The sequence below is a fragment of the Lepidochelys kempii genome, chromosome 1 (assembly GCF_965140285.1).
Source record: "Lepidochelys kempii isolate rLepKem1 chromosome 1, rLepKem1.hap1, whole genome shotgun sequence".
Taxonomy (NCBI): Eukaryota; Metazoa; Chordata; order Testudines; family Cheloniidae; genus Lepidochelys; species Lepidochelys kempii.
Genome location: NC_136380.1, coordinates 328,723,676 through 328,746,258, shown reverse-complemented (window position 1 = coordinate 328,746,258; position 22,583 = coordinate 328,723,676). Strand labels below are relative to the sequence as shown.

The 22,583-nt window shown below is 43.7% G+C and overlaps 1 protein-coding gene across 12 annotated transcripts in view; it reads right to left on the bottom strand.

Annotated features, from left to right (window-relative positions):
• The window catches only part of FBXL13 (F-box and leucine rich repeat protein 13), a 178,838-nt gene that overhangs the window by 55,430 nt on the left and 100,825 nt on the right, over nucleotides 1-22,583 (bottom strand). For 10 of the 12 annotated variants that reach the window (XR_012156835.1, XM_073328536.1, XM_073328544.1 and 7 more), the window contains 4 exons: nucleotides 20,470-20,599; nucleotides 2,989-3,087; nucleotides 2,007-2,124; nucleotides 1,677-1,839 (listed from right to left, as the gene is read on the bottom strand). Coding sequence is in view for 11 of the 12 variants with exons in the window: in XM_073328536.1 (XP_073184637.1) it covers nucleotides 1,677-1,839; nucleotides 2,007-2,124; nucleotides 2,989-3,087; nucleotides 20,470-20,599 (510 nt within the window). In the remaining variant the exon portion in view is untranslated. The remainder of the gene's footprint in view (nucleotides 1-1,676; nucleotides 1,840-2,006; nucleotides 2,125-2,988; nucleotides 3,088-20,469; nucleotides 20,600-22,583) is intronic. The other 2 variants (XM_073328539.1, XM_073328542.1) reach the window with 2 other exon arrangements.

Below are 22,583 nucleotides of genomic sequence, written 5' to 3'. Positions count from 1 at the left end.
CTGCACTATAAAGTAGTGTTGAAAGTACGCAACTCTGATAGATCTTGAGTTTGGTTTTGGTGTTGTATTTTGATGATTTCCAGACTGTATTTAACCTCCTAAAGGTGTTCCTGGTTTTACTAATTCTGTTCCGGATGTCCTGGCTTATTCCACCATCCTGGCTGATGGTGCTGCCCAAGTATGTGAACATTTCTACATTGGTGAAAACATGATCCTCTATCTGTACTGGTGATGAGGCAATATTAAAGGTAATGATATCTGTCTTATTGTGGTTGATCTTGTCCTCTGGTGTCCGTGCCTTGTCGTGGCAGGACAGCTTGCATGCTCTAACAATCCCCAGAGTCTGTGTTGGCGGGGGCTTTTTGCTCCTGGCAGGTTCAACCATGCTGGACTGGTCTGTGGGGGAGGGGCCAGACAAAACAGACACTCTGGTCCTCCAGGTTGGGGATTAGGCACAGGGCTAACAACCCTATCCCGTAAAAAACAAAATATGTTACGAAAACAGCAGCGGAGAAATCGACCATTCCTGTGTGTGATGGCCTTCAGGAGTCAATGACCTATATGATTGCCAGTGGTGAAAGCCAAAAGGAAGCCAGTGGCATGAAGGCTGACGTGCTCAACACTAAGACAAAAACCAAACTCATTTTTTGGAACATATGGACAATGTACGAAACAGGGAAGCTAGCTCAGGTCACAGCAGAGATGAGATGCTCCAGCTTACACATCCTGGGTGTCAGCGAGAGCAGATGGACAGGATCAGGAAGATTAACAACAGCCTTGGGAGAAACTTTACTGTATTCTGGACGGGATGATGGACAATACCATGAGAGCGTTGCCATCCTTTTGCTTGTGAATGTAGCCCCTTAAAATTAGGATGACCCTAGAAATCTCAAGATAAGTAGCAATCCAATTGCATGGCACTATTTAATGGGCCACTGCCAAGATTTAAATAATTTTTTGCACTCATCCCTCCTGACACATCCACTACACCACAAAACCTAGAATGGGGACAGTTTTAGGGTTCTTTTGTGCTGTTCTGGAGCATGGGCCAGGATCTGGTCCATAATCTATTTGTTATTTGGCTTTTTTTCTAATAACGTAATACAAATTTAAATTTGAAAACAGATTTTACATCAAATCTATTTTTCTGCAGTAACGCAACTTGCTGCTTTTATGCTGATAACTGTGAAAAAGAAGGTAATTTTGTTAATGTCCTAGTACTTCCTAGTCCGAATACATTATCTCCATCTTCAAGAAGCTAATAAAACAAGCTTAATCTCTAATTTCCCTGTCCCACTGTACATTCTATTCTGTTTCGTACTATCCTCACTATGGCCTGAATCCAGCAGAGTACTTAAGTACATGCCTGGGACTACTCATGTGCTTAGAGTTACATGCGTGCTTAAGTGCTCTGCTAGATATGGGTACTAATCAATATTTATATCCAATGTATTTTTCAAAACATGCTACAGAAAAAAACCCTATTTTTATTTGGTACATATTTGGTATATTTGGAACAAAAATGTACCAAATATGCAATACTTTAAAAAATAAATTAATACTATATTTATTAGCACAGTCAGAGCATTTAAATCTGAAAGCAATTCACCTTAAGAGGAATATAAATGATTTAACTAAAATAAATAGATCACAGAAAACTGGATGTAATTTATTACCTTACACAGTCTGCTAAATTCAATACAAGAATATACTTCAACGGAGAAATTGTCTTAAGACTGACATCTGTAATCTTCTGGCAATCAGCCATATAAATGTGCTTAATTTGTGGGCAGGATTTGCTCATCAACTGGAAACTTAAATCAGTAATCCGATTATTCCCTGTTGAATTACATGAAGGTATAAATCACATATTAGCCATGCATTAAGGACTTGATCCAAATCCCCACTGAAATTAATTGAAATGCTCCTACTGATTTCAAATGAGCCAGATCAGACTCTAAAAGCATAAATTAATAATTCTACTGAAATACTGTAAAGTCACTGACCTTCAATTCTGACCTTGACAAGTTTACATTCAGCAAGGGCTTTAAAAGCTACATCAGAAAGATGTGGAGAGTCCAGAAAAACAACAGACATAATCTGTTGGCATTTTTCAACTAAAGCCTTTGAAAAGAAAACAAAAAAAGGATGATTAAACAGAACATCCACATTTGTGGTATGTCACATAGCCAAAAACTAACTAATATTTTGTTCACTGATCTAATAACAACCATTGTGTTTTCTGTAGCTCACGAAAGCTTATACTCAAATAAATTGGTTAGTCTCTAAGGTGCCACAAGTACTCCTTTTCTTTTTGCGAATACAGACTAACACAGCTGTTACTCTGAAACCAATGGTACAGATATTCAACTTAAAATCTTGTATTTTTTTATTATAATTTAAAACATAAGGGGGAAAATATCAGTGACCCGAGGGATGCTGGGAGGGCGGGGGGCAGAAACACAAGAGTATACATCTAGTATAACAATTAGATTTGCAGAAGCTTGAATTTTTTTTTACCATATCTGTGGCCCTATTGTACCTTCAGTTTTAATGCAGAACTCTTCATTGAAGTCAACAGGAAGTTCTCTGCAAAAAATCAGCAGCACAATATTGGCTTGATATTCTATACTAATGGCCAGCTAAACTTTGATTTAATACAAAATAAAGCCAAACAGGTCTTATTTATAAGATAGGAGATTATGCTTTGATTGTGCCAATGCACAGGTGGGAAAAGATGGAACAACTGTTGAAAGTTTCTGAGAGTAATCAAGTGTTAAAAGGACTTGTAAATCTGGTCTGGAATAAAATTGATCTAATTTGTTTGGTGATTTTTAAAAATATATATTCTTGTAAAAAGTGTTTAAAGGGTAAAATTCTCCTATTAGACTGCATGTGCGTAGCTCCCTTTGAAGTCAATGTGAAAGGTACACATGTATTCAATGGCAGAAATTTCCCCTAAATGCAAGGTTGTTTTCAATTTCTTACTTGAATACATTTGTCTGTAAGAGTTGGCATATCATTGATTACCAAGTGCTTAATCCCACTGCAGCTGTTAGCAATATATCTGAAGCCATCAACAGAGATCTAATTAAAAAAAAAAGAAATCAGATTTTATAAAGCATTTACAGGAAACTCAACAAAGAAAAAACAGTTACTAACCTTTCTGTAACTGTTGTTCTTCAAGATGTGTCGCACACGTCCATTCCAACGTAGGTGTATGCGCACCCCAAGCACACTTGCTGGAATTTTTTCCCTAGTGCAGTGATTCCCAAACTTGTTCCGTTGCTTGTGCAGGGAAAGCCCCTGGCGGGCCGGGCCGGTTTGTTTACCTGCCGCGTCTGCAGGTTCGGCCGACTGTGGCTCCCACTGGCCACAGTTCGCTGCTCCAGGCCAATGGGAGCTGCTGGAAGCGGCAGCCAGGACGTCCCTCCACCCACGCCGCTTCCAGCAGCTCCCTTTGGCCTGGAGCAGCGAACCGCGGCCAGTGGGAGCCGCGATCGGCCAAACCTGCAGACGCGGCAGGTAAACAAACCAGCCCGGCCCGCCAGGGGCTTTCCCTGCACAAGCGGCGGAACAAGTTTGGGAACCACTGCCCTAGTGGTATCCATCAGGTCAGCTCTGACACCCTCTGGTGCTGCACTCATAGGGCCCTGCCAACCCCACTCCCCTTCAGTTTCTTCTTACTGACTGACTCAAAGAAGAGGGGATAGAGGGTGGGTTTTGGCATGGACATGTGCAACACATCTCAAAGAACAACAGTTAAAGAATGGTTAGTAACTGTTTTTTGTTCTTCAAGTGGTTGCACATGTCCATTCCAATGTAGGTGACTCACAAGCAGTTGTACAGGAGGTGGGCTTGGAGTTCATACAGCTGGCTATAAGACTGCGTGGCTGAAATTGGCATAATCTCTAGCTTGCTGGGTGATGGCATAGTGCAGGGATAGCAAAACGTACTGACCCTCCAAGCCGCATATGACAATCTTCAGAAGTTCGAGAGCTGGGCGCACCTTCCAGGGCTTGGGGCTTCTGCCCTGAGGTAGGGTGGTGGGGGTAGGGGCTTCAGCTGGCGCCTCCCCTGGGGCTGAAGCCCTGGAGACCCAGCAGGCACCTCTGTGGGGCTGAATCCCCTAGACCAGGAGATGGCAAACTTTTTGGCCCAAGGGCCACATCTGGTGGGGAAACTGTATGCAGGGCCATGAACGTAGGGCTGCGGCAGGAGGTTGGGGTGCGGGAGGGAGTACGGGGTGTGGGAGGGGGTGCAGTGTGCAGGAAGGGACTCAGGGCAAGGGGTTGAGGTGCAGGAAGGGTGTGTGGTGTGGCAGGGGGCTAAGGGCAGGGGATTGGGGTGCGGGGTGCAGCAGGGGGTTGGGGTGCGAGCTCCAGCCTAGCACCACTTACCTCAAGTGGCTCCAGGGTGGCAACAGCACGCAGCAGAGCTAAGGCAGGCTCCCTGCCTGCCCTGGCCCCATGCCGCTCCCGGAAGTGGCCAGCATGTCCGGCAGTGGCTCCTAAGGGTGGGTGGGTTGCCACTTGCCTGAGGGTACCACTCCCGTGCGCTGCCCTTGCCTGAGGATACCACCCCCGAAGCTCCCATTAGCCATGGTTCCCCATTCCCAGCCAATGGGTGCTGCGGGGGGCAGTGCCTGCAGGTGAAGGCAGTGCATGGAGCCCTCTGCCCCTCCCTCCCCCAGGGGCCGCAGGGACGTGGTGCAATCCCGTGGGCCGGACTGAAAAACCTGACTGGCTGGATCCAGCCTGCGGGCCGTAGTTTGCCCTCCCCTGCCCTAGACCCCCATCCCTGCTGGACAGAAGCCCCTTGCCCCACCATCTTGCTGCAGGGCAGAAGCCCTGAGTTCCCCTCCTCCCCCGTCACAATCTGGTAGGTGGAGAATGGGGAGACCTGGGGAGCTACATGAGCCACACTTTCACTGTAAAAGAGTTACAAGCTGCAAGCTGCTGTTTGGCCATTCCTGGCATAGTTCACTGAGAATGTGTGCACTGAGGACCAGGTCACTGCTCTGCAGATGTCCTGAATAGGGACTTGCACTAGGAAAGCAGCCAAGGAGGCCTGCAATCTTGTGGAATGAGCAGCCAGGTTAGTTGGGGGAAGAACACCTGCAAGTTCATAACACGCCTGAATGTATGAAGTAATCCAGGATGAAATTCTCCGGGTGAAGATGGAAAGGCCCTCGTCAAGGTTCCTCCCCCACTCTGAACTCTAGGGTACAGATGTGGGGACCTGCATGAAAAACCTCCTAAACTTATCTTTACCAGCTTAGGTCAAAACTTCCCCAAGGTACAAAATATTACACCCGTTATCCTTGGATTGGCCGCTACCACCACCAAACTAATACTGGTTACTGGGGAAGAGCTGTTTGGACGCGTCTTTCCCCCCAAAATACTTCCCAAAACCTTGCACCCCACTTCCTGGACAAGATTCGGTAAAAAGCCTCACCAATTTGCCTAGGTGACTACAGACCCAGACCCTTGGATCTTAAGAACAATGAACAATCCTCCCAACACTTGCACCCCCTCTTTCCTGGGAAATGTTGGATAAAAAGCCTCACCAATTTGCATAGGTGACCACAGACCCAAACCCTTGGATCTGAGAACAATGAAAAAGCATTCAGTTTTCTTACAAGAATACTTTTAATAAAAATAGAAGTAAATAGAAATAAAGAAATCCCCCCTGTAAAATCAGGATGGTAGATACCTTACAGGGTAATTAGATTCAAAACATAAAGAACCCCTCTAGGCAAAACCTGAAGTTACAAAAAAGATACACAGACAGAAATAGTTATTCTATTCAGCACAGTTCTTTTCTCAGCCATTTAAAGAAATCATAATCTAACACGTACCTAGCTAGATTACTTACTAAAAGTTCTAAGACTCCATTCCTGGTCTATCCCCGGCCAAGACAGAATATAGACGGACACACAGACCCTTTGTTTCTCTCCCTCCTCCCAGCTTTTGAAAGTATCTTCTCTCCTCATTGCTCATTTTGGTCAGGTGCCAGCGAGGTTACCTTTATCTTCTTAACCCTTTACAGGTGAGAGGAGCTTTCCCCTGGCCAGGAGGGATTTCAAAGGGGTTTACCCTTCCCTTTATATTTATGACAGCCCTTCATTCTCTCTGCTATCGCTATGAACAGCTGAGTTGATCTGCAGAATGGTTTGGCCTTTTGTACATAGAAAGCTAGAGCCTATGTAACATCCAAAGAGTGTAGGCACTGTTCCTCTCTGTTTGTATGTGATTTAGGGTAGAATACAAGCAGGAAGATTGGCACCCGCCCCCAAGGTCCCTGGTTGTGGTGGCCACCAATGAAAGAGATCAACAAGGTCAAGTGGGATCCATGCCCAAGGCGAAAGATCCAAAGAAATTGGACCTTTTCGGCAGAAAGGCCTACTCCATGGCAGGTGTGGAGGGAGGGGGGGGGGGCGACGACACTACAGCTCCACATAGCGAACCAGCAAGCCTTGCTAGGCCGCTATGATTTTAGTATGTGGGAGTCCATGCTAAAATGTAAGGACTTGCTCCTCCAGGAGTCTAGACATGAGTTCTCTTCTTTAGTTGAGAAAGGGAAAACAGTGGCAAGGGCCTCCCTACAGGCAGCTCTGGATGCCGCTGATTCCATGGCCAGACCAATGGCCACAGCTGGTAACCATGCACAGTAGCTCGTGGTTGCAATCCTCGGGATTTCCTCATGAGGTGCAACCAATCTTCCAAGTCCTCCCCTTTGAAGGGTCCTTGCTCTTTTCAGAGAAAACAGATGCTAGGCTCCATGTTTTTAAAGACTCTATGACGACTTTAAAATCTCCAGGTTTGTATACCCCTGCAGTATCCAGAAAACACTAGAGGTCCCAACAGATTGGCTGCTACTTTGCCCAGCCAGCCAGGCAAGATCAACAGAGGAGGAAGATCGGGGGTTCAGGTGTAGCCTCATCTGCTAACCTCTTCAACAGAACCATGCAGACTGATCCCAGACACTCGGGGAGCTCAAAGCACTCATTTTGACAAGATGCATGAGGTCGACCTTACAATCCCCTCAACACCTGATCCTGCTACTCCCTTGTTTTCCAACTGACATTCCCGCTTCCTCAATGCCTGGACCCACATTACCTCAGATCATTGGGTTGTAAGTACAATAGAAGTGGGATACACCATCCAATTTTTGTCTACCCCAACTTCCCACCTGCTCTGTATGCTTCGCTGTAGGAGAGAGGGAGGCAGGGGTTTGCCACAGTGCCCTGGCTGGGTCAATAATGGTCTCACTGAGTGGTAAAGCCACCCTAGAGGGAACCGCTGCTGACAAAATATCTAGGAATCTATGAGTTGTCTCCTTGACAACCTCTGCCTGTATACCCAAGTTCAAAGCCACCCACTTTAACAAGTCCCAGTAGTCCTTGTAGTCAGGCTATGACTGGCTGAGGAGCTTCTGCCACTTCCTCTGTATCAGCAGAGACCTGCAGGACTTATTCCAGAGGCTCAGTACCGGGTTCGGTACCAGAGTCTGGGTCAGTGGTCTCTTGACACGGTACTGGGGGTGCTACTTTCCAAGGCCACAGAGTATGGTCACCTTGAGAGGGTGCCATGGGCCAGCAGAAACCCCCATTGGTTCCAAAATGGCAACTGCATAGGAGCCGGTCCCCATGCACCTGGTGACCAAGCATTCAGCAGCTCCCCTGTATTTGGGGTCACAGTAGTATAGGAATGGCCTGTGGAACAGTGCAGGCAGCTATGACGACAGGAAGAATAAGACCCCATTTTGGACTCTGATGAAGAAGACGACCTGTGACGGGGAAACCAAGGCAGTGCCGTTCCCCTCCGTGCCGGTTCTTGGCATCATGGAGAAGATTGTGCAGATGCTACCAAAGTGGGTTTTCACCTTGAGGGCGGTTGCGGTGCCAGGCAAAGTCCTGGAGATGGCTCTCTGCCACTCAGCGGTACCAGCGGTGCTGAGTCTTGAATCTCCGGGGACACAGGTACTGGTAGGGAAAGTAGGTCCCTGGCCACTGTAAATGTCTCCAGAGTCAACAGTACTGCAAACTGATCTGTATGCTGTCTGCCCGAAAAAGATGCCTTCTGTGCTGGCATCAGTGGAACTTGAGGAGGTACCGAAGCTGAAGGCAGCTGCTCTTGCAGTCCCAGGGAGGAAGAGTGGCTCAATGCAGGCTCTATCATGGTCCCCGTGCCTACTTGTCTTTGGCACTGGAGATTAACTCTTCTGCTGCTGCTTTCTATGTTTCTTCTTTGGCACTGGAGATGAAGATCAGTGCCAGGAATCATGACCGTTATGAGGAGGGCTCCGCACAGAAGCTGAGGTGCTTGGTGCCGAGTCCAAGAAACACAGTTCTGAAGTGGGACTTAGGGCTGCCTCCATGAAAAGGACCTTCAATCTTGCTCTCCGATCCTTCTTGGTACAGGGTTTGAAGATCTTGCAAATCTGGCAGCAGTCTTTCCTGTGAGATTCCCCAAGCACTTGAGACAACTCGAGTGCAAGTGACTTAATGGCATTGACTTGCCACAGAAAGTGCAAGGCTTGATGCCCAATGACTGAGGCATGCCCTGGCTCTGGGAAGGCAAACAACCTTGCTAACGAAGAGCGGAGGCGTCCGAAACAATCTATTAAAACTATTCAACTATTTGAACTAACTACTAACTATCAAACTACAGTAACTATTTACACTAAAGAAATAGAAAAAGCCACTAGGAGGAATTGCCTAAGCAATTAAAGGAGTTCCAGCCACTGTCCTGGGCGATAAGAAGGAAATGAAGGGGAACGGGTTCAGCAGAGCCCTTTATACCAGTGCTATGAATGCACAGCACCAGACAGTGCTGGAGCCGACCTGACAGATATCACTAGAGTAGAAAATTCCAGCGTCTGTGCTTGGGGCATGCAAAACCCCATACTGGAATGGACATGTGCAAGCACTCAAAGAAGAACAGTACGGTAAGAGCTAGAGGTATGTTCCAATATTGCAGAATTGCTTGTACCTCCATACTAAGTGAACTATAAAACATATCAATTCAAACTACTAAACAAGTAAAGAACATGTATATAGTATTAGTGTAACAGACTACTTATAACTGTAAAGGCTTGAGATGCTTGACTTGGCACTTTAAAGAACTAAACAGTGGTTCATCTAGCACAGGGGTGGGCAAACTTTTTGGCCCAAGGGCCACATCTGGGTACGGAAATTGTATGGCGGGCAATGATCGCTCATGAAATTGGGGTGTGGGGTGCAGGAGGGGGTGAGGACTCTGGGGTGGGGCCAGAAATTAGGAGTTCAGGGTGTGGGAAGGGGCTTCGGTCTAAGGCAGGGGGCTGGAGTGCGGGGGGTGGGGGTGAGAGTTGCAGCTGGGGGTATGGGCTCTGGGGTGGGGCTGGGGGTGCAGGAGGGTGCTCTGGGCTGGGACCAAGGGGCTCAGAGGGCAGGCGGGGGATCAGGGCTATGGCAGGGGATTGGGGTGCAGGAGGGGGTCACGGGTGCAAGCTCCAGGCAGTGCTTCCCTCAAGCAGCTCCCCAAAGCAGCAGCATGTCCCTCCTCTGGCTCCTACGTGTAGGGACAGCCAGGGGGCTCCACACGCTGCCCCGTCCGCAGGTGCTGCCTCTGCTGCTCCCACTGGCCGCGGTTCCTGGCCAATTGGAGCTGCGGGGATGGCGCTTGGGGCAGGGGCAGTGTGCAGAGCCCCTGGCTGCCCCTACACATAGGAGCCAGAGGTGGAACATAGAATCATAGAATATCAGGGTTGAAAGAGACCTCAGGAGGTCATCTAGTCCAACCCCCTGCTCAAAGCAGGACCAAACCCCAACTAAATCATCCCAGCCAGGGCTTTGTCAAGCCTGACCTTAAAAACTTCTAAGGAAGGAGATTCCACCACCTCCCTAGGTAACCCATTCCAGTACTTCACCAACCTCCTAGTGAAAAAGTTTCTCTTAATATCCAACCTAAACCTCCCCCACTGCAACTTGAGACCACTACTCCTTGTTCTGTCATCTGCTACTAATGAGAACAGTCTAGATCCATCCTCTTTGGAACCCCCTCTCAGGTAGTTGAAAGCAGCTATCAAATCCCCCCTCATTCTTCTCTTTTGCAGACTAAATAATCCCAGTTCCCTCAGCCTCTCCTCATAAATCATGTGCTCCAGCCCCCTAATCATTTTTGTTGCCCTTCATTGGACTCTCTCCAATTTTTCCACATCCTTCTTGTAGTGTGGGGCCCAAAACTGGACATAGTACTCCAGATGAGGCCTCACCAATGCCGAATAGAGGGGAATGATCACATCCCTCGATCTGCTGGCAATGCTCCTACTTATACAGCCCAAAATGCTGTTAGCCTTCTTGGCAACAAAGGCACACTGTTGACTCATATCCAGCTTCTCATCCACTGTAACCCCTAGGTCCTTTTCTACAGAATTGCTGCCTAGCCACTTGGTCCCTAGTCTGTAGCCGTGCATGGGATTCTTCCATCCTAAGTGCAGGACTCTGCACTGTCCTTGTTGAACCTCATCAGATTTCTTTTGGCCCGATCCTCTAATTTGTCTAGGTCCCTCTGTATCCTATCCCTACCCTCTAGCATATCTACCACTCCTCCCAATTTAGTGTCATCTGCAAACTTGCTGAGGGTGCAACCCACGCCATCCTCCGATCATTAATGAAGATATTGAACAAAACCGGCCCCAGGACCAACCCTTGGGGCACTCCGCTTGATACTGGCTGCCAACTAGACATGGAGCCATTGATCACTACCCACTGAGCCCGATGATGACATACCGCTGCTTCCAGGAGCTGTGCCGAGCCACGGCATGGGGCGGGGCAAGCCCCGGACTCTGCTCCCCAGCAGGAGCTTGAGGGCCGGATTAAAACATCTGAAGGGCTGGATGTGGCCCCTGGGCCGTAGTTTGCTCACCCCTGATCTAGCTCTTCAGCGGAGGGGTATTTCAAAATCTAAATCCTGGTATGAATTTTACAGCCTTCTCTTATCTCTACAATGGACCTAACCCAAGCCCTGAGATGCTTGGAATCCAGATCAAAATTTTATGGCTCAAGCCCATTTTTAAAATAAATATTTTTGAACAACATAAACCATTGTATAATAAACATGTTTTCAGTTTCTTCTGAATTTAAGTGCTGTCTTCTGAGAACTGGTTCATCTAACATTATAAATTAGAGAACTTCAAAAGAATTTGCAGTAGTGATGATAATTATACCTAGGTCTTATATAGTGCTTTACATCAGTAGATCTCAAAGTGCTTCACATTCTTTTTATATATTAATCCTCACAACACCCCTGAGGCAGGGCAGTGCTATTATCACCATTTTCACACATGGCGAACTCACGCACAGAGAGGCTAAGTGACTTGCCCAAAATCACACAGGAAGCCAGTGGTGGAGCAGGGAATTGAACTGTACTTTATTAGTTCATGTAATTTCCAATGATGCTGGTTTTTCAGCCTGATGAGATTCTATCAAGGTAAAGTTAAAGTCATACATAATGATAAATCATGCCTTCCATGGGTACATCTACACAGCAAAGAAAAACCTGTGATGAGATCGCCCTCTCACTCATGATTCCGTAAGAGCAATGAAGAGTCTGGGTGATTTCCTAAAGAGTTTTGTTCTCTGAAAAAAGAACTCCAATGCTCAATGCACAGCCAATGAATGGAGTCTCTGTTCCTTCACGGTGCTCTGAGGCTTAAGAAAAAACACAGGCAAGCTTATGGACTGATTTATGTGGAAATAGGAATGTACAATGGGGACAAATTTAGGGTGGATATATAAAAAAATCTGATCCTTATGGAATACAGTTTATGGTGGGTCAGAATGATGCATTGTGCCTCAAAGTAGCACCCTGTAACCCGCATATTCATCATTTGTATATGGTTGTGATATTTCATACAAAGCATGTCTTGTAAGGTACCACATGAAGGTCATGATTTGCTGAAACTCATTGTTCTGTCAAAATGTGTATGTCGTTATTGTGTATGAAGTTATGAGCTTTTGTCATGTGATTGTTATTGAAATATGTTGTGATTCTGGGTGATGCCCACTCTCCAGTGGCAACAAAGGTGGTGACCCACACCCTGGTGGGCGTTAAATGACCACTGACCAGCAGGGGAATTGTAAATGAGATTTACAATTCAATAAGAGAGAGTTGAGCAAGCACCACACAAGGGGAATTGCTCAACTCTGTGATTGAGCAAGGTCCACCAGGACATGTCTGGGACAATATTTTTTCAGGCACATGGACTGAGGGTTTAATATAAGGGACAGTGGCACCATAAGAGCACCTCTCTCCTCCCACACCTACTCTGAAGGCAACAAGAACTAGGGAGATTGGTCCCAGGCTGAGAAGGAAATTCAGCCTGTGTATTAAGAACTGTAACCTGCCTGTAACATCCAGTAGGGTGAGAAAAGCTGTTTGATTCAAATCTTGCTTAGTCTGAAAGTTGAGGATTTAGAATGTGTGTTTAGTTTTTATTTTCTTAGGTAACTATCTCTGACCTTTATGTTTACTGCTTATAATCACTTAAAATCTATCTTTCTGTAGTTAATAAACTTATTTTAATGTTTTATCCTTACCAATGAATTTGCCTAAAGTGCTTGGAAAATCTACTCAGATTACAAAGATTGATGCATGTCCACTATCCTTTGACGAAGTGGCGAACTAATTAATGAGGTTGCATTGTTCAAGAGAAGGTCTTGAGCAGTGTAAGACAGTACATTTCTGGGATGACAGGCTGTGGGCTACAGAGATTTGCTGGTGTTTCCCTGTGTATGGTTCATGAATGTCTTAAAGAGCATTCATGCCACTTAGCATTTTGTTGACATAGGCTGATTGCTGCTAAATGAACCCAAGAGAGAAATACCTGATGATTTCAAGGTAAGTGAACAGTTTAAGATGGTAGGGATTCCTGTTTCCTCCTAGGACATGCAGTGAAGTCTAGCCCAATACTCCTGGGGCAATTCTGTGCCAGAATTTGCACAGAATTAATGTTCTGCACAGAATTTCATTTTCCCCCGCAGAATTGGACCTGACAGAGCCCGGCTCCCCAGCTCGCAGTGCACATGTGTGGGAGGCATGGGAGAGCTGCAGTTCTCGGATTTGCCAGCCCTGCTCGGTCACATGGTGTGGCTAGGCTGCCAGAGCTGGCAGGTTGTGCCCCGCAGGGAAAGGCAGGAGAAACAGCTCGGAGCTGTAGGGAGGGGAGACTGAGGGTAAGAGGGGGCTCTTGCCAAGGGGCGTTAATTGAGCTGTTCTGAGGGCAGCCAAATCTTTAATTTGCACCCCCCCAATATCAGCAGGTATGAATCATCTCTGCCCGGCAGGAAAGTAATGAAGCTGTGTGGAGCTTGGGGGGGCCCTCGGGGCCTGGGGGTACCCCGTGATTGGGCTGTGGGGAAAGGAGGTGCAGGTGTCTGGTCCCACAGCTGGGCTCTGGGGAAGAGGGGATGTAGGTGGTTGAGCTGGGTAGGCCTCACAGCTCCCTCCAGTATTCCCCCAAATATCCCCTCCAATACCCACCAACGGTACTCCCCATCCAGCCCCTCCTCCCCTTCCCCACCCCCAGCAGTGTCATCTGTTTGGAAACTTTAAATTTGGTAACCCTACAGGGGCAGGACAAAAAAACAAGAATCAACTAAAAGACCAGCGGAGCAGAGTTTTTCCCCAAGATGTGCCCAGCTGGCAACTGTGACACACCCAGACTGCAGCGCCCCCCAAAAGCATAATAGAGAAACAAGAACTGGGTTGTCATAGGGGTTTCTTTAACTCTCTACACAGGGAATCTTTTTGTTGTCAATATTGTTACACATATAGAATCACAGGACTGGAAGGGACCTCAAGACGTCATCTCCTCCTGTCCTCTGCATTCATGGCAGGGAAGGGAAGAACACCAACAGGGAAGGGAAGAATACTTGCTGACAGGTATTTTGAAATAAATTACCAAAATAATTGAAACTGGCATGATTCTACTGGGTTATTTTGACAAATAAAATATGCAGAATTTTGCAGAATTTTAAAATACACTGTATTGTGCGCAGAATTTTGGTGCAGAATTCCCACAGAAGTAGACCACATCAGGAGCCAGTGACAGACTGGGACAGGTATGGCCCAGATGAACAGTCATAGGAAGCTGAAGAACACATACATGACCCAGATCTCCTGCACACCTTTCACCATGCTTACTCTGAGAAATCAGGCCCCTAAGCAGCACCCTTGAGGTAGGGGTTCCTGTGAAGAATCAGGCCCCAGAGCAGAACTAATCTCCAGGCAGCCTGGTCTGTATCGCGGGCCTGCAGTAGGCTGCCTAATTGGCCATACCACCTGATTAGCTGTGGGGGCCAGCAGCAGTTCACTGGCTGCTCAATGCTAACATCCACCTCTGTGCCTGCTTTCTGTGCTACCTTGTTCTGGCTGCCCCTGCCTTGCTCCCGGACTTGCATCTGTCCTGCCCTTACTCTGAACCCCTGCTAGCCTGCTATCTTCTGTTACTGCTCTCTGGTTTGACCCTAGGCTTCAGCTTCTGACTACCGATTTCAGCTCGGACTCTAGTTGTCAATTCTTGATGCCCCTTCTCACCACTAGGCTAGACTGCTTTCAGCCAGATCAGCTGACACCCCCACATTAAAACAGAGATGGAATTTTCACCAATTACTGCCCTTCAGCAAAGAACTTCCACCTGCATGGAAGATATGAGCAGCGAAGGAAAGGGCCGGTGTCTGCCTTCATCCGTCACTGGCAGGAAGGGGGAAAGAGGATATTAGGAGAGGTGAACCTATTGTAGAGAAGTCAGAAAATCAGCTGGGCAATGAAGGTTTCGTAAGGACAGCAAAGGCTGATTTGGGGAAGAGCTGGAAAAGTGGTAAACTGACAAGCAGTCTCCCTTAAAGGATGAAGAGAGGCTATAGATGATGGACATAAGGACTGAAAACTCATACAGTACTGATGAAAACAGCAAGTGGAGAGGGTTGTAGCAACAAGGGATGTGCAGCAGCTGGGAAGGGACTGTGATTCAGAACAGGGTATGAAGGAGTGGAGAAAGTGCTGACCTGAGAAGTGGACACTAATGGTAAAGAGACACAAAAAGGATTGCAGAAATTAGGCATAGTCGTAAGGGGCATTCAAATTTAGCTGTGCAGATGGGTAGGAGCAGCATGGATGTAGCCCACAAATTTCTGGAGTTCAACAAACTTTTCACTAAATTAAACTATTACTGAAAAGACTTTTAATCTATTTCTCTGGAAAAACATTGTTTTCTGAACAAGGGCAAACTGATACTACAAATAGCAGCAGTTGAGTATACTACTCAATACAAAGCCAAAAACAATTATGCTGAGCCAGCCAATAAGATCACTGTCCAGAACTTTTTTTTTTTTGGGGGGGGGGGGGGGGCAAAATCTGACAAACTATTTTTTTAACTGTGGAATAACAGCTCTAAGGCACAAAGCTGAGGAAATTCAGCTGTGAAACGGGCTTTAAAAGGAGATTAGAATAATTTAGTTAGTCCACTTTTAGGGCCTGCTGCAATATTATAATATATACTCCTTTTGCCTTATTTTCATAAATAAGTATGTCAGATTAATCTTATTTTTGGACAGTATCTGCCAACTATGTAGTGAAAAGGTACCTTTTATTACAGAAGAACCAAAATCTGGTGGTCACTCTTTAGAGACAGACCACTATGTGTGGGAAATGTTGTATAAAGAGTCACAGAACAATTGCATAGTCAATTTATTTTGAATTTCAATGTCTTTAATAGACCCCCTTATGTTGGAGATTCTTCAAGAGCCTGTAACTGGAACTTAATACTGCATTTCTTAGCTGCAGCTGCCATGCTGAGAATTCCCTTGTGGAAATGGTGGGAGTAGTAGAGGGGGAACTTGTGCAGCCAACTCTTAAGCCAACACGCTCACCCCCACCTTAGTGTGCAGCACAGCATGCTGGGGAAGGAAAGGATGATGTTGACTAATTCTCAGATGGCATATGATCTCTTAGGAACTACAGCCAACCACTGTAAGTTAAAACAACCCCTAGGCTGTTCTAACTTTCACTATGGATAAGGTAGTTGCAGTTTGAGAATCAATGAGTTATTCCTTGACATGCCACCTTCTTTTCCCCACATGCTGACCAGATCTTGGCAATTTCTTGAAAATCTTCTTGCCTCTTATTTAACTGAAAATATTTTTTCTGAGTTGGCTAGCTAAATCAATCTAATATGATAATTAATGACTTTCAGATCTTTTGTACATTGCCATTTCTGCAATACTGAGCCTGATAGTGAAAAATCTTCCTACCAAAAAACCACTGATTGGTTTGTGGGAGCAGCAGGGAGAAGAAATCTTTAGCTTCATGGACTCCTCATTTCTTGCTTTCTAAGCTCCAAAATACAGCTGTCAGCCACATGGAAGTCTTTGGACTGTGCCAAAACTATCCCAGGGTGACTGATCATCAGTCAGCCAGAAAAGAAATGCATCCAGTATTGCCCTGAGACTCAGTGAGTTTTCTGACATCTTTTTCCATGACTTTATATCTGACAACCGGCCTGTATGGAATCTGTAATTTTGCTTGTGGGACAGGAGTAGTTTTGGGCAGTCACACAGTGCCTAAAACAGCAAAACAATACACTGCCAAGGGCATGTATCCCTAAGGAATGGGTGTATAATCCACAACTGCATAGCCAAGAGGCCCCAAAATGTTTTATAGGCTAGCAACCACTGAGTATGCTTTCTGTTAGCTCTCCCTTTTCTTAAGCAACAAATGTTCTGTATTGTAGCAAGAATTTGCTCTGTGATTTTTATGAAAGTGTAAAGATCCTCTGACGAAGATTTTTGTGTTATTTTGGATAGCTATTGAGAAACAATACATATTCCACTTATTATTCCCTCCCAAAAATAATTTGCTGTAGGATATTTCCATATCTTGTACAACAGATTTCCATTCTCTTCTCTATTTTTTTTTCATTTACAGTACTGCTGCTTTTTTAAGCTAACAGGTATCCAGTATGCGGTACATGCCATTTTGTAATGAATGAGTTTAACTTTTAGGTCAGTGGTAGATCTATTGGTGTTCTGCACAACTTGTTCCACAGTTTGCTGTTAGCAAGGCAGTCTTACTCTTTACTCCACGCTTCCCTTAATTTGCTTGGTGGACATTAGCTGATATAAGGAGAAAGCAACAGACTGTTATCTTTGTTAATATAGCAACATATACCATTAACAAAGTTTGGCTGGGAATGTCAGTTCATTAATTAGTGATGATCTGTTCTATTATTTGCCTTACTTGCAGATATTATTCTGGCTTCTTTCCCAACTGTGTCTTTTTGAACTTTGAAAATGAAAGAAAGCTTATTCTATGGAATAATTGATTTGTATACTTCATTCCTTTTATTATTTAATTGAGTGACAAGATTTTTCTCTAAAGAACATCAATTATATTTTATATTTATGTAAAGCCTCTTATCCCAAAGCAATTTATCAACTATATACATACAGGAACCTCTGGAGTGGGAGTCAGTGGAAACACAGAACAATGGGATGGAAGGACAAGTATTAATCAGGACACAACAACAAAACCCCTAAGCTTTTATTAAAAATACCATGAAATCTTTAAGATCCATATACAAGAGACAGGACCTTAGTTTTTAAGGTCTCATGCAGACACTCAGCTAGTAAACTGCAAGGAACTCAATTAATCCACCTCAGAAAGATGAAGGCCTCCATAAATCTTTCCAGGTTTCATGGATTCCAGAGTTAAGAAGGGACTATGTGAATGGATCAAATAAAGAGTCTCTAATTCATCAGTATCATTAAAAAAATACATTTTTTTCTTGCCTAGAGAAAACCAAGCAGTATTCCGTAATTAACTATTTAGCAAAATATCCAAGCCCCCTTCCTCAATTCATAATCCTGGAATATCTGAGGTCTACAGCCACAACCTTCACGTTTTTTCTAAGAGAGCAGGTTTTCTATAGAATTCTACTATCCCCTCACCAAATTTTCTTATAGTGTAACAGCAACCCACTTGCAGTTTCTCCTAATAACAAACCACAATCTCCAATATGTCTAATCTGTTATGTCTTCATTTAGGTCTGTATCAAAAAGATCTCATCTCAGGTTAAACATAATACACATTTGGGCTGATGCCACGTATAGCAGGAGCACCTCACACTAACCTCAGGAGGCCCATTTTACACTGCAAATGAGAAGGCCTATTTATGCCTCCAAATGAGGAGAAGAAAGAGAGAACTCTCCATACTCATACATGCTCACATAGGGAAGGTGGTTAGCACTCCTGTTTTCTTAAGCAAAACAAAACCAAATCCTCATAGTAATATGACTTTCCAGCTACCCTAGGGGAGGGAGAGAAAAGCAGGTCTTCGTCCTCCTCCTATCCCTCTCCAGGACTCCACTTTCAGGGATTCACCAACATCACCACAGTTCGTAATTACAAAGTATACCAAAGCGCAGTCCACAGATTCAATTCAACTGTCCCTAAAAGTAAACTTCTGCTCCATCTTTTATCCCAATATCAGAAAAAAATTTGGAGAAAGAGGAATTTATCCCTTCACATTTGGAATCTATGTATTTCAAACCTGTTATTTAGACTGCCCTGCAGTTCTAAAGACACTGAGTTCACAGTTTTCCCTAAAATGTTAAGGAAGGTGCAGGCAAGCCAATAAACAGTTTCTATGTGCACCCTGAGAGTAGATAAAATCTGGAATTGTTAAATTATTACTTTTGGTATTAATTTGGATGAAGTTAAGGTGAGTAGATAGATGCTTTCAGAGAAGGGAATATATAGGTGCAGAAATAAAAAATGTACACCATTCTTTTTAAGGTAATCCTGGAATTATCCCTAGTTGTGGTATTCCCAAGAAGAAATGAGTTAATTAGTTCTTCAGAAAGTGCTTTCCAAGTTTTCATAGTGCTTTTGATTAGGGTTGCCACGCATCCGGTTTTTGACTGGAACGTCTGGTCGAAAATGGACCCTGGGGGCTCCGGTCAGCACTGCCGACCAGGTCATTAAAAGTCCGCTCGGCAGTGCTGCGGGTCTAAGGCAGGTTAGTCCCTACCTGTCCTGGCTCTGCACTGTGCCCTCAAAGTGGCCAGCAGGTCCGGCTCCTAGGCAGGGGGGGCCAGGAGCACTGCCCCCACCCTGAGCACCAGGTCTGCACTCCCATTGGCCGGGAACCGCGTCCAGCGGGAACTGGGGGGCGGGAGGGGCAGTGCCTGAGGGCGAGAGCAGCGCACAGAAATTTAAAATGCATTGATGGATCAGGGTCTGTGGTCTTTGGCACATTAAAAGTTTCAATCTGATAAATACAATCTATAGCGATATTTTGATATGGGTATTAATTCTGATTCAATGTAAGAATTTTACATTTTCTAAATCTAACTTTTTTTAATAGTGCCTACTGCTTCAAGGCATATCATCTCCATTACCTACCTTTTTAATTAATTTTTCCCATCCTATAATTCCTTTGATATTACTATCTTGCCTTAAAGCTATGCCTGAGAGAACAGACAGTCTGGCTGTTATGGCAGTAGACTGGAAGATGTGGGTTTAATTCCTGGCACAAGCATCCTGTGTAATCTTGGACAAGTTACTTTCTGTCCCTCAGTTCTCCATTTGTAAAATGGGGACAATAATCTCCTGATTCACAAGCACATTATTTCTTAGACGCTACAGTGACGACAGCAATTTAAGTACCCAGATGGATAGATAGGATGGTTCTATTAAAATATTGAGCCATGAAGGAAAGAGTAGGCAACCACATCATATAGGGGAGAATTTATGTGAAGGCCCTTTGTTAAAATATTGGTGGTATATTACTGCTCCATCATCTAACATTTTACCATGCTTTAAGAAAAGATAATCAGGATATAGCATAAATTTGAAAGTGTTCGAAATACTCAGCACTTGGTACTAAAAATTTTAGTAGGAAAATAAAATAAACTCTCCAAGTTATTAGCCATTTTTAGATTGCAGAATTACACATTATTTTAATTTTCATTTGAAACTTACTTTGTAACTGTATTAGAAAGCTCACTGGTAGATTGATTTCCTTTTCAGGAAATTCTGTGCAAGCTCTCCCATAAAGATTTTTGTTTGTTGATATCTTGGTATAAACTGTATTTTCAAGGCTCTGGATTTTCAATTTCACATTGTATACATAGTAACACAACACAAATTAGTCTATTTTAAGTCTGCAAAAAACAATGCTTGTTTTCATTATGCAATTAAGTACTTTTTGTTTATAGACATGACACTATGCTGGACATGAGCCAAAGCCTATATTGCTAGTCCTCAGTAAAAATGTAAGCAGCTGTGGTCATGTAATTTAAAACCTCTGAAAAGTTTGCTGCAGAGCTTGTACTACTTTAGTATACCATGCGTGCTGGATGCAGCCAGTCATCGAAAGGATTCCTTTTCTCACAGCATGAAAGAGAAGTGAAATACAAACCTGAATGCAACCTGAAAGGTCTAAATAGATGAGCTTGTGACATCCTTTCCCAGATCCCAGGTACTGTAAACCTTTGTCGGTGAATTTTCTGCAGTAAGCTAAACTCAGATATTGTAAATTGGAGAAGCTCCTTTACAAAAGAGGGAGAAAAAACAGTTACTACAACAATAGGCTACAGAACACAGATACAATCAGATTCCACAGCTAACATCTTTCTAAAAATTCTGTGAAGAAGGGATGCTAGATTTTAACTGAGATTCTCTCCTTGTTGAAATTTAAAAGAATTTCATTTCCTTGTTTCAAGTATTGTAACTTGTTTGGAAATAGTACTATAGTACAGTATATCATGTCATCCTTAACTATATTCAAATAAATATTAATTTATGGATAATTTACTTAATTGCAAAAGCACACATTTTTGTAATAAGTTGGGACAGAATGTGTATATTTTGGAAGCCAAGAGACCTTTGAGGGCAAGGTTACAGGATTTACTTTGCCATTGATTTTACAAGCTGTCTCTCTTGGAAATGAAAACCAGAACTCTATCAAAGAATATTAAAAGCATATAGGGATTAAACATACTGTTAAACCTTCTGTGGTCATGTAATTGTTTCTATTCACATTTTTAAAACATGCTATTAAAACAAATTTAAAGTGGAAAGAGATACAAAACTAATGCATATCATAGAATTCAATCTTCTCTAAATGAAGTTTAAATCAGTTATTTTTTGAAAATACTTGATTATTTACACCAAATATTAGATAAAGGAACAGTGGCAAACTATGTACATGGAAAATTTAAAGTGTATTGTATGAATTTGTACTCTCTAAATCTATTCAAGTTTTTATTATGCAAACTTAGGCATATAATATATCAAAGACTCTAAATTATAGTGAACTAAATTTCTAACGGAAATAAATAAGTATTGCAATACCATAATTACCAGAAGTGAAAGCTTACAGAAAAAAACAAAACATATAATTAGGATTAGGGCATACTGCTCTGTAAGAGATTTAGATTTAGGGATATACTCAGGCCAGTTTGGCAAATCAGCAAAAACTAGGCATTTTGAAGGGAGGCAGGAATACCCACTCTGGAAGTGATTACTTAAGGAGTGGTTCACAGCATTGTTGTGGGAATTCACTTTATGCTTTGAATGTCTATTGAGAAAACATACTGTTAAATCAAACTGGGCAGAAAAAAGGGGGATAGGAAGTTGGAAAGCAACAGGAAAAATGATAATGTAATTGTTCAAAAACATTAAATACATGCTAAAATTAAATTTCATATTAAGAAAAAAGGCAAATAAAACAATCAAAAAGAGACAATAGAAATAAATTCAGAGATCTTTTTAAATGGAAGATATTTCTTTCTATATTTAATAAAGAAATGTAAGCATTGCCAAGTTACTTTCTAGAAGCACAAGCCTTTCTGCATTATATTGGAGTAATCTGCATCAGCAAGTAGATTAGATATGCTCAACATTGTTGATCAGCTTTTCAGAGGATACACTCCTAGGCATAGTCTTTATGAAACACACTGCAAGAAGAGAATGTTTTTGAAGTTCTCTGACAGTTTTGTTTTGATCCATCTATAGTGTTGGTTGCCTAAGGCAGAATGAGCTCAGACAGGCACAGAGAAAGCTTCCGCTCCATTGTATTTTGAAGACTGGGAATCAATGTCTTCAACGAGCAGGTAGCAGCTCAACACTTCTTGTAGGCACCCTAACTTTCTTTACAGATTGCTAGGTAACGCTTTCTCTGCCCTCTATTTTTATGATCTGTGTGTTTCCTGCTCTCTTCTGACATTTTCAAGGTGACAACTTTCTTAACAGCACAAAACTAAATCACAGATCTTTAACTTATAGCAGGGATTTACAGTTGCCTGTGTGCTGGATCCTATTTTATGGCTGAATCTGACATGGATCCTAAAATCTTGGCTTTTGTGACTTTGAGTCTATCATTTGGCATCAAGAACTTAACACAGTGATGTTTTAAAACAATTTGCCAGAATAATCCTCCATAGTTATTCTTGATAGACAGGCTTCATGTATATTGCAAGGTCTGTAAATAACTTCATCAAAGGAGAAATACCAAGTGGAATTCCATCTTGT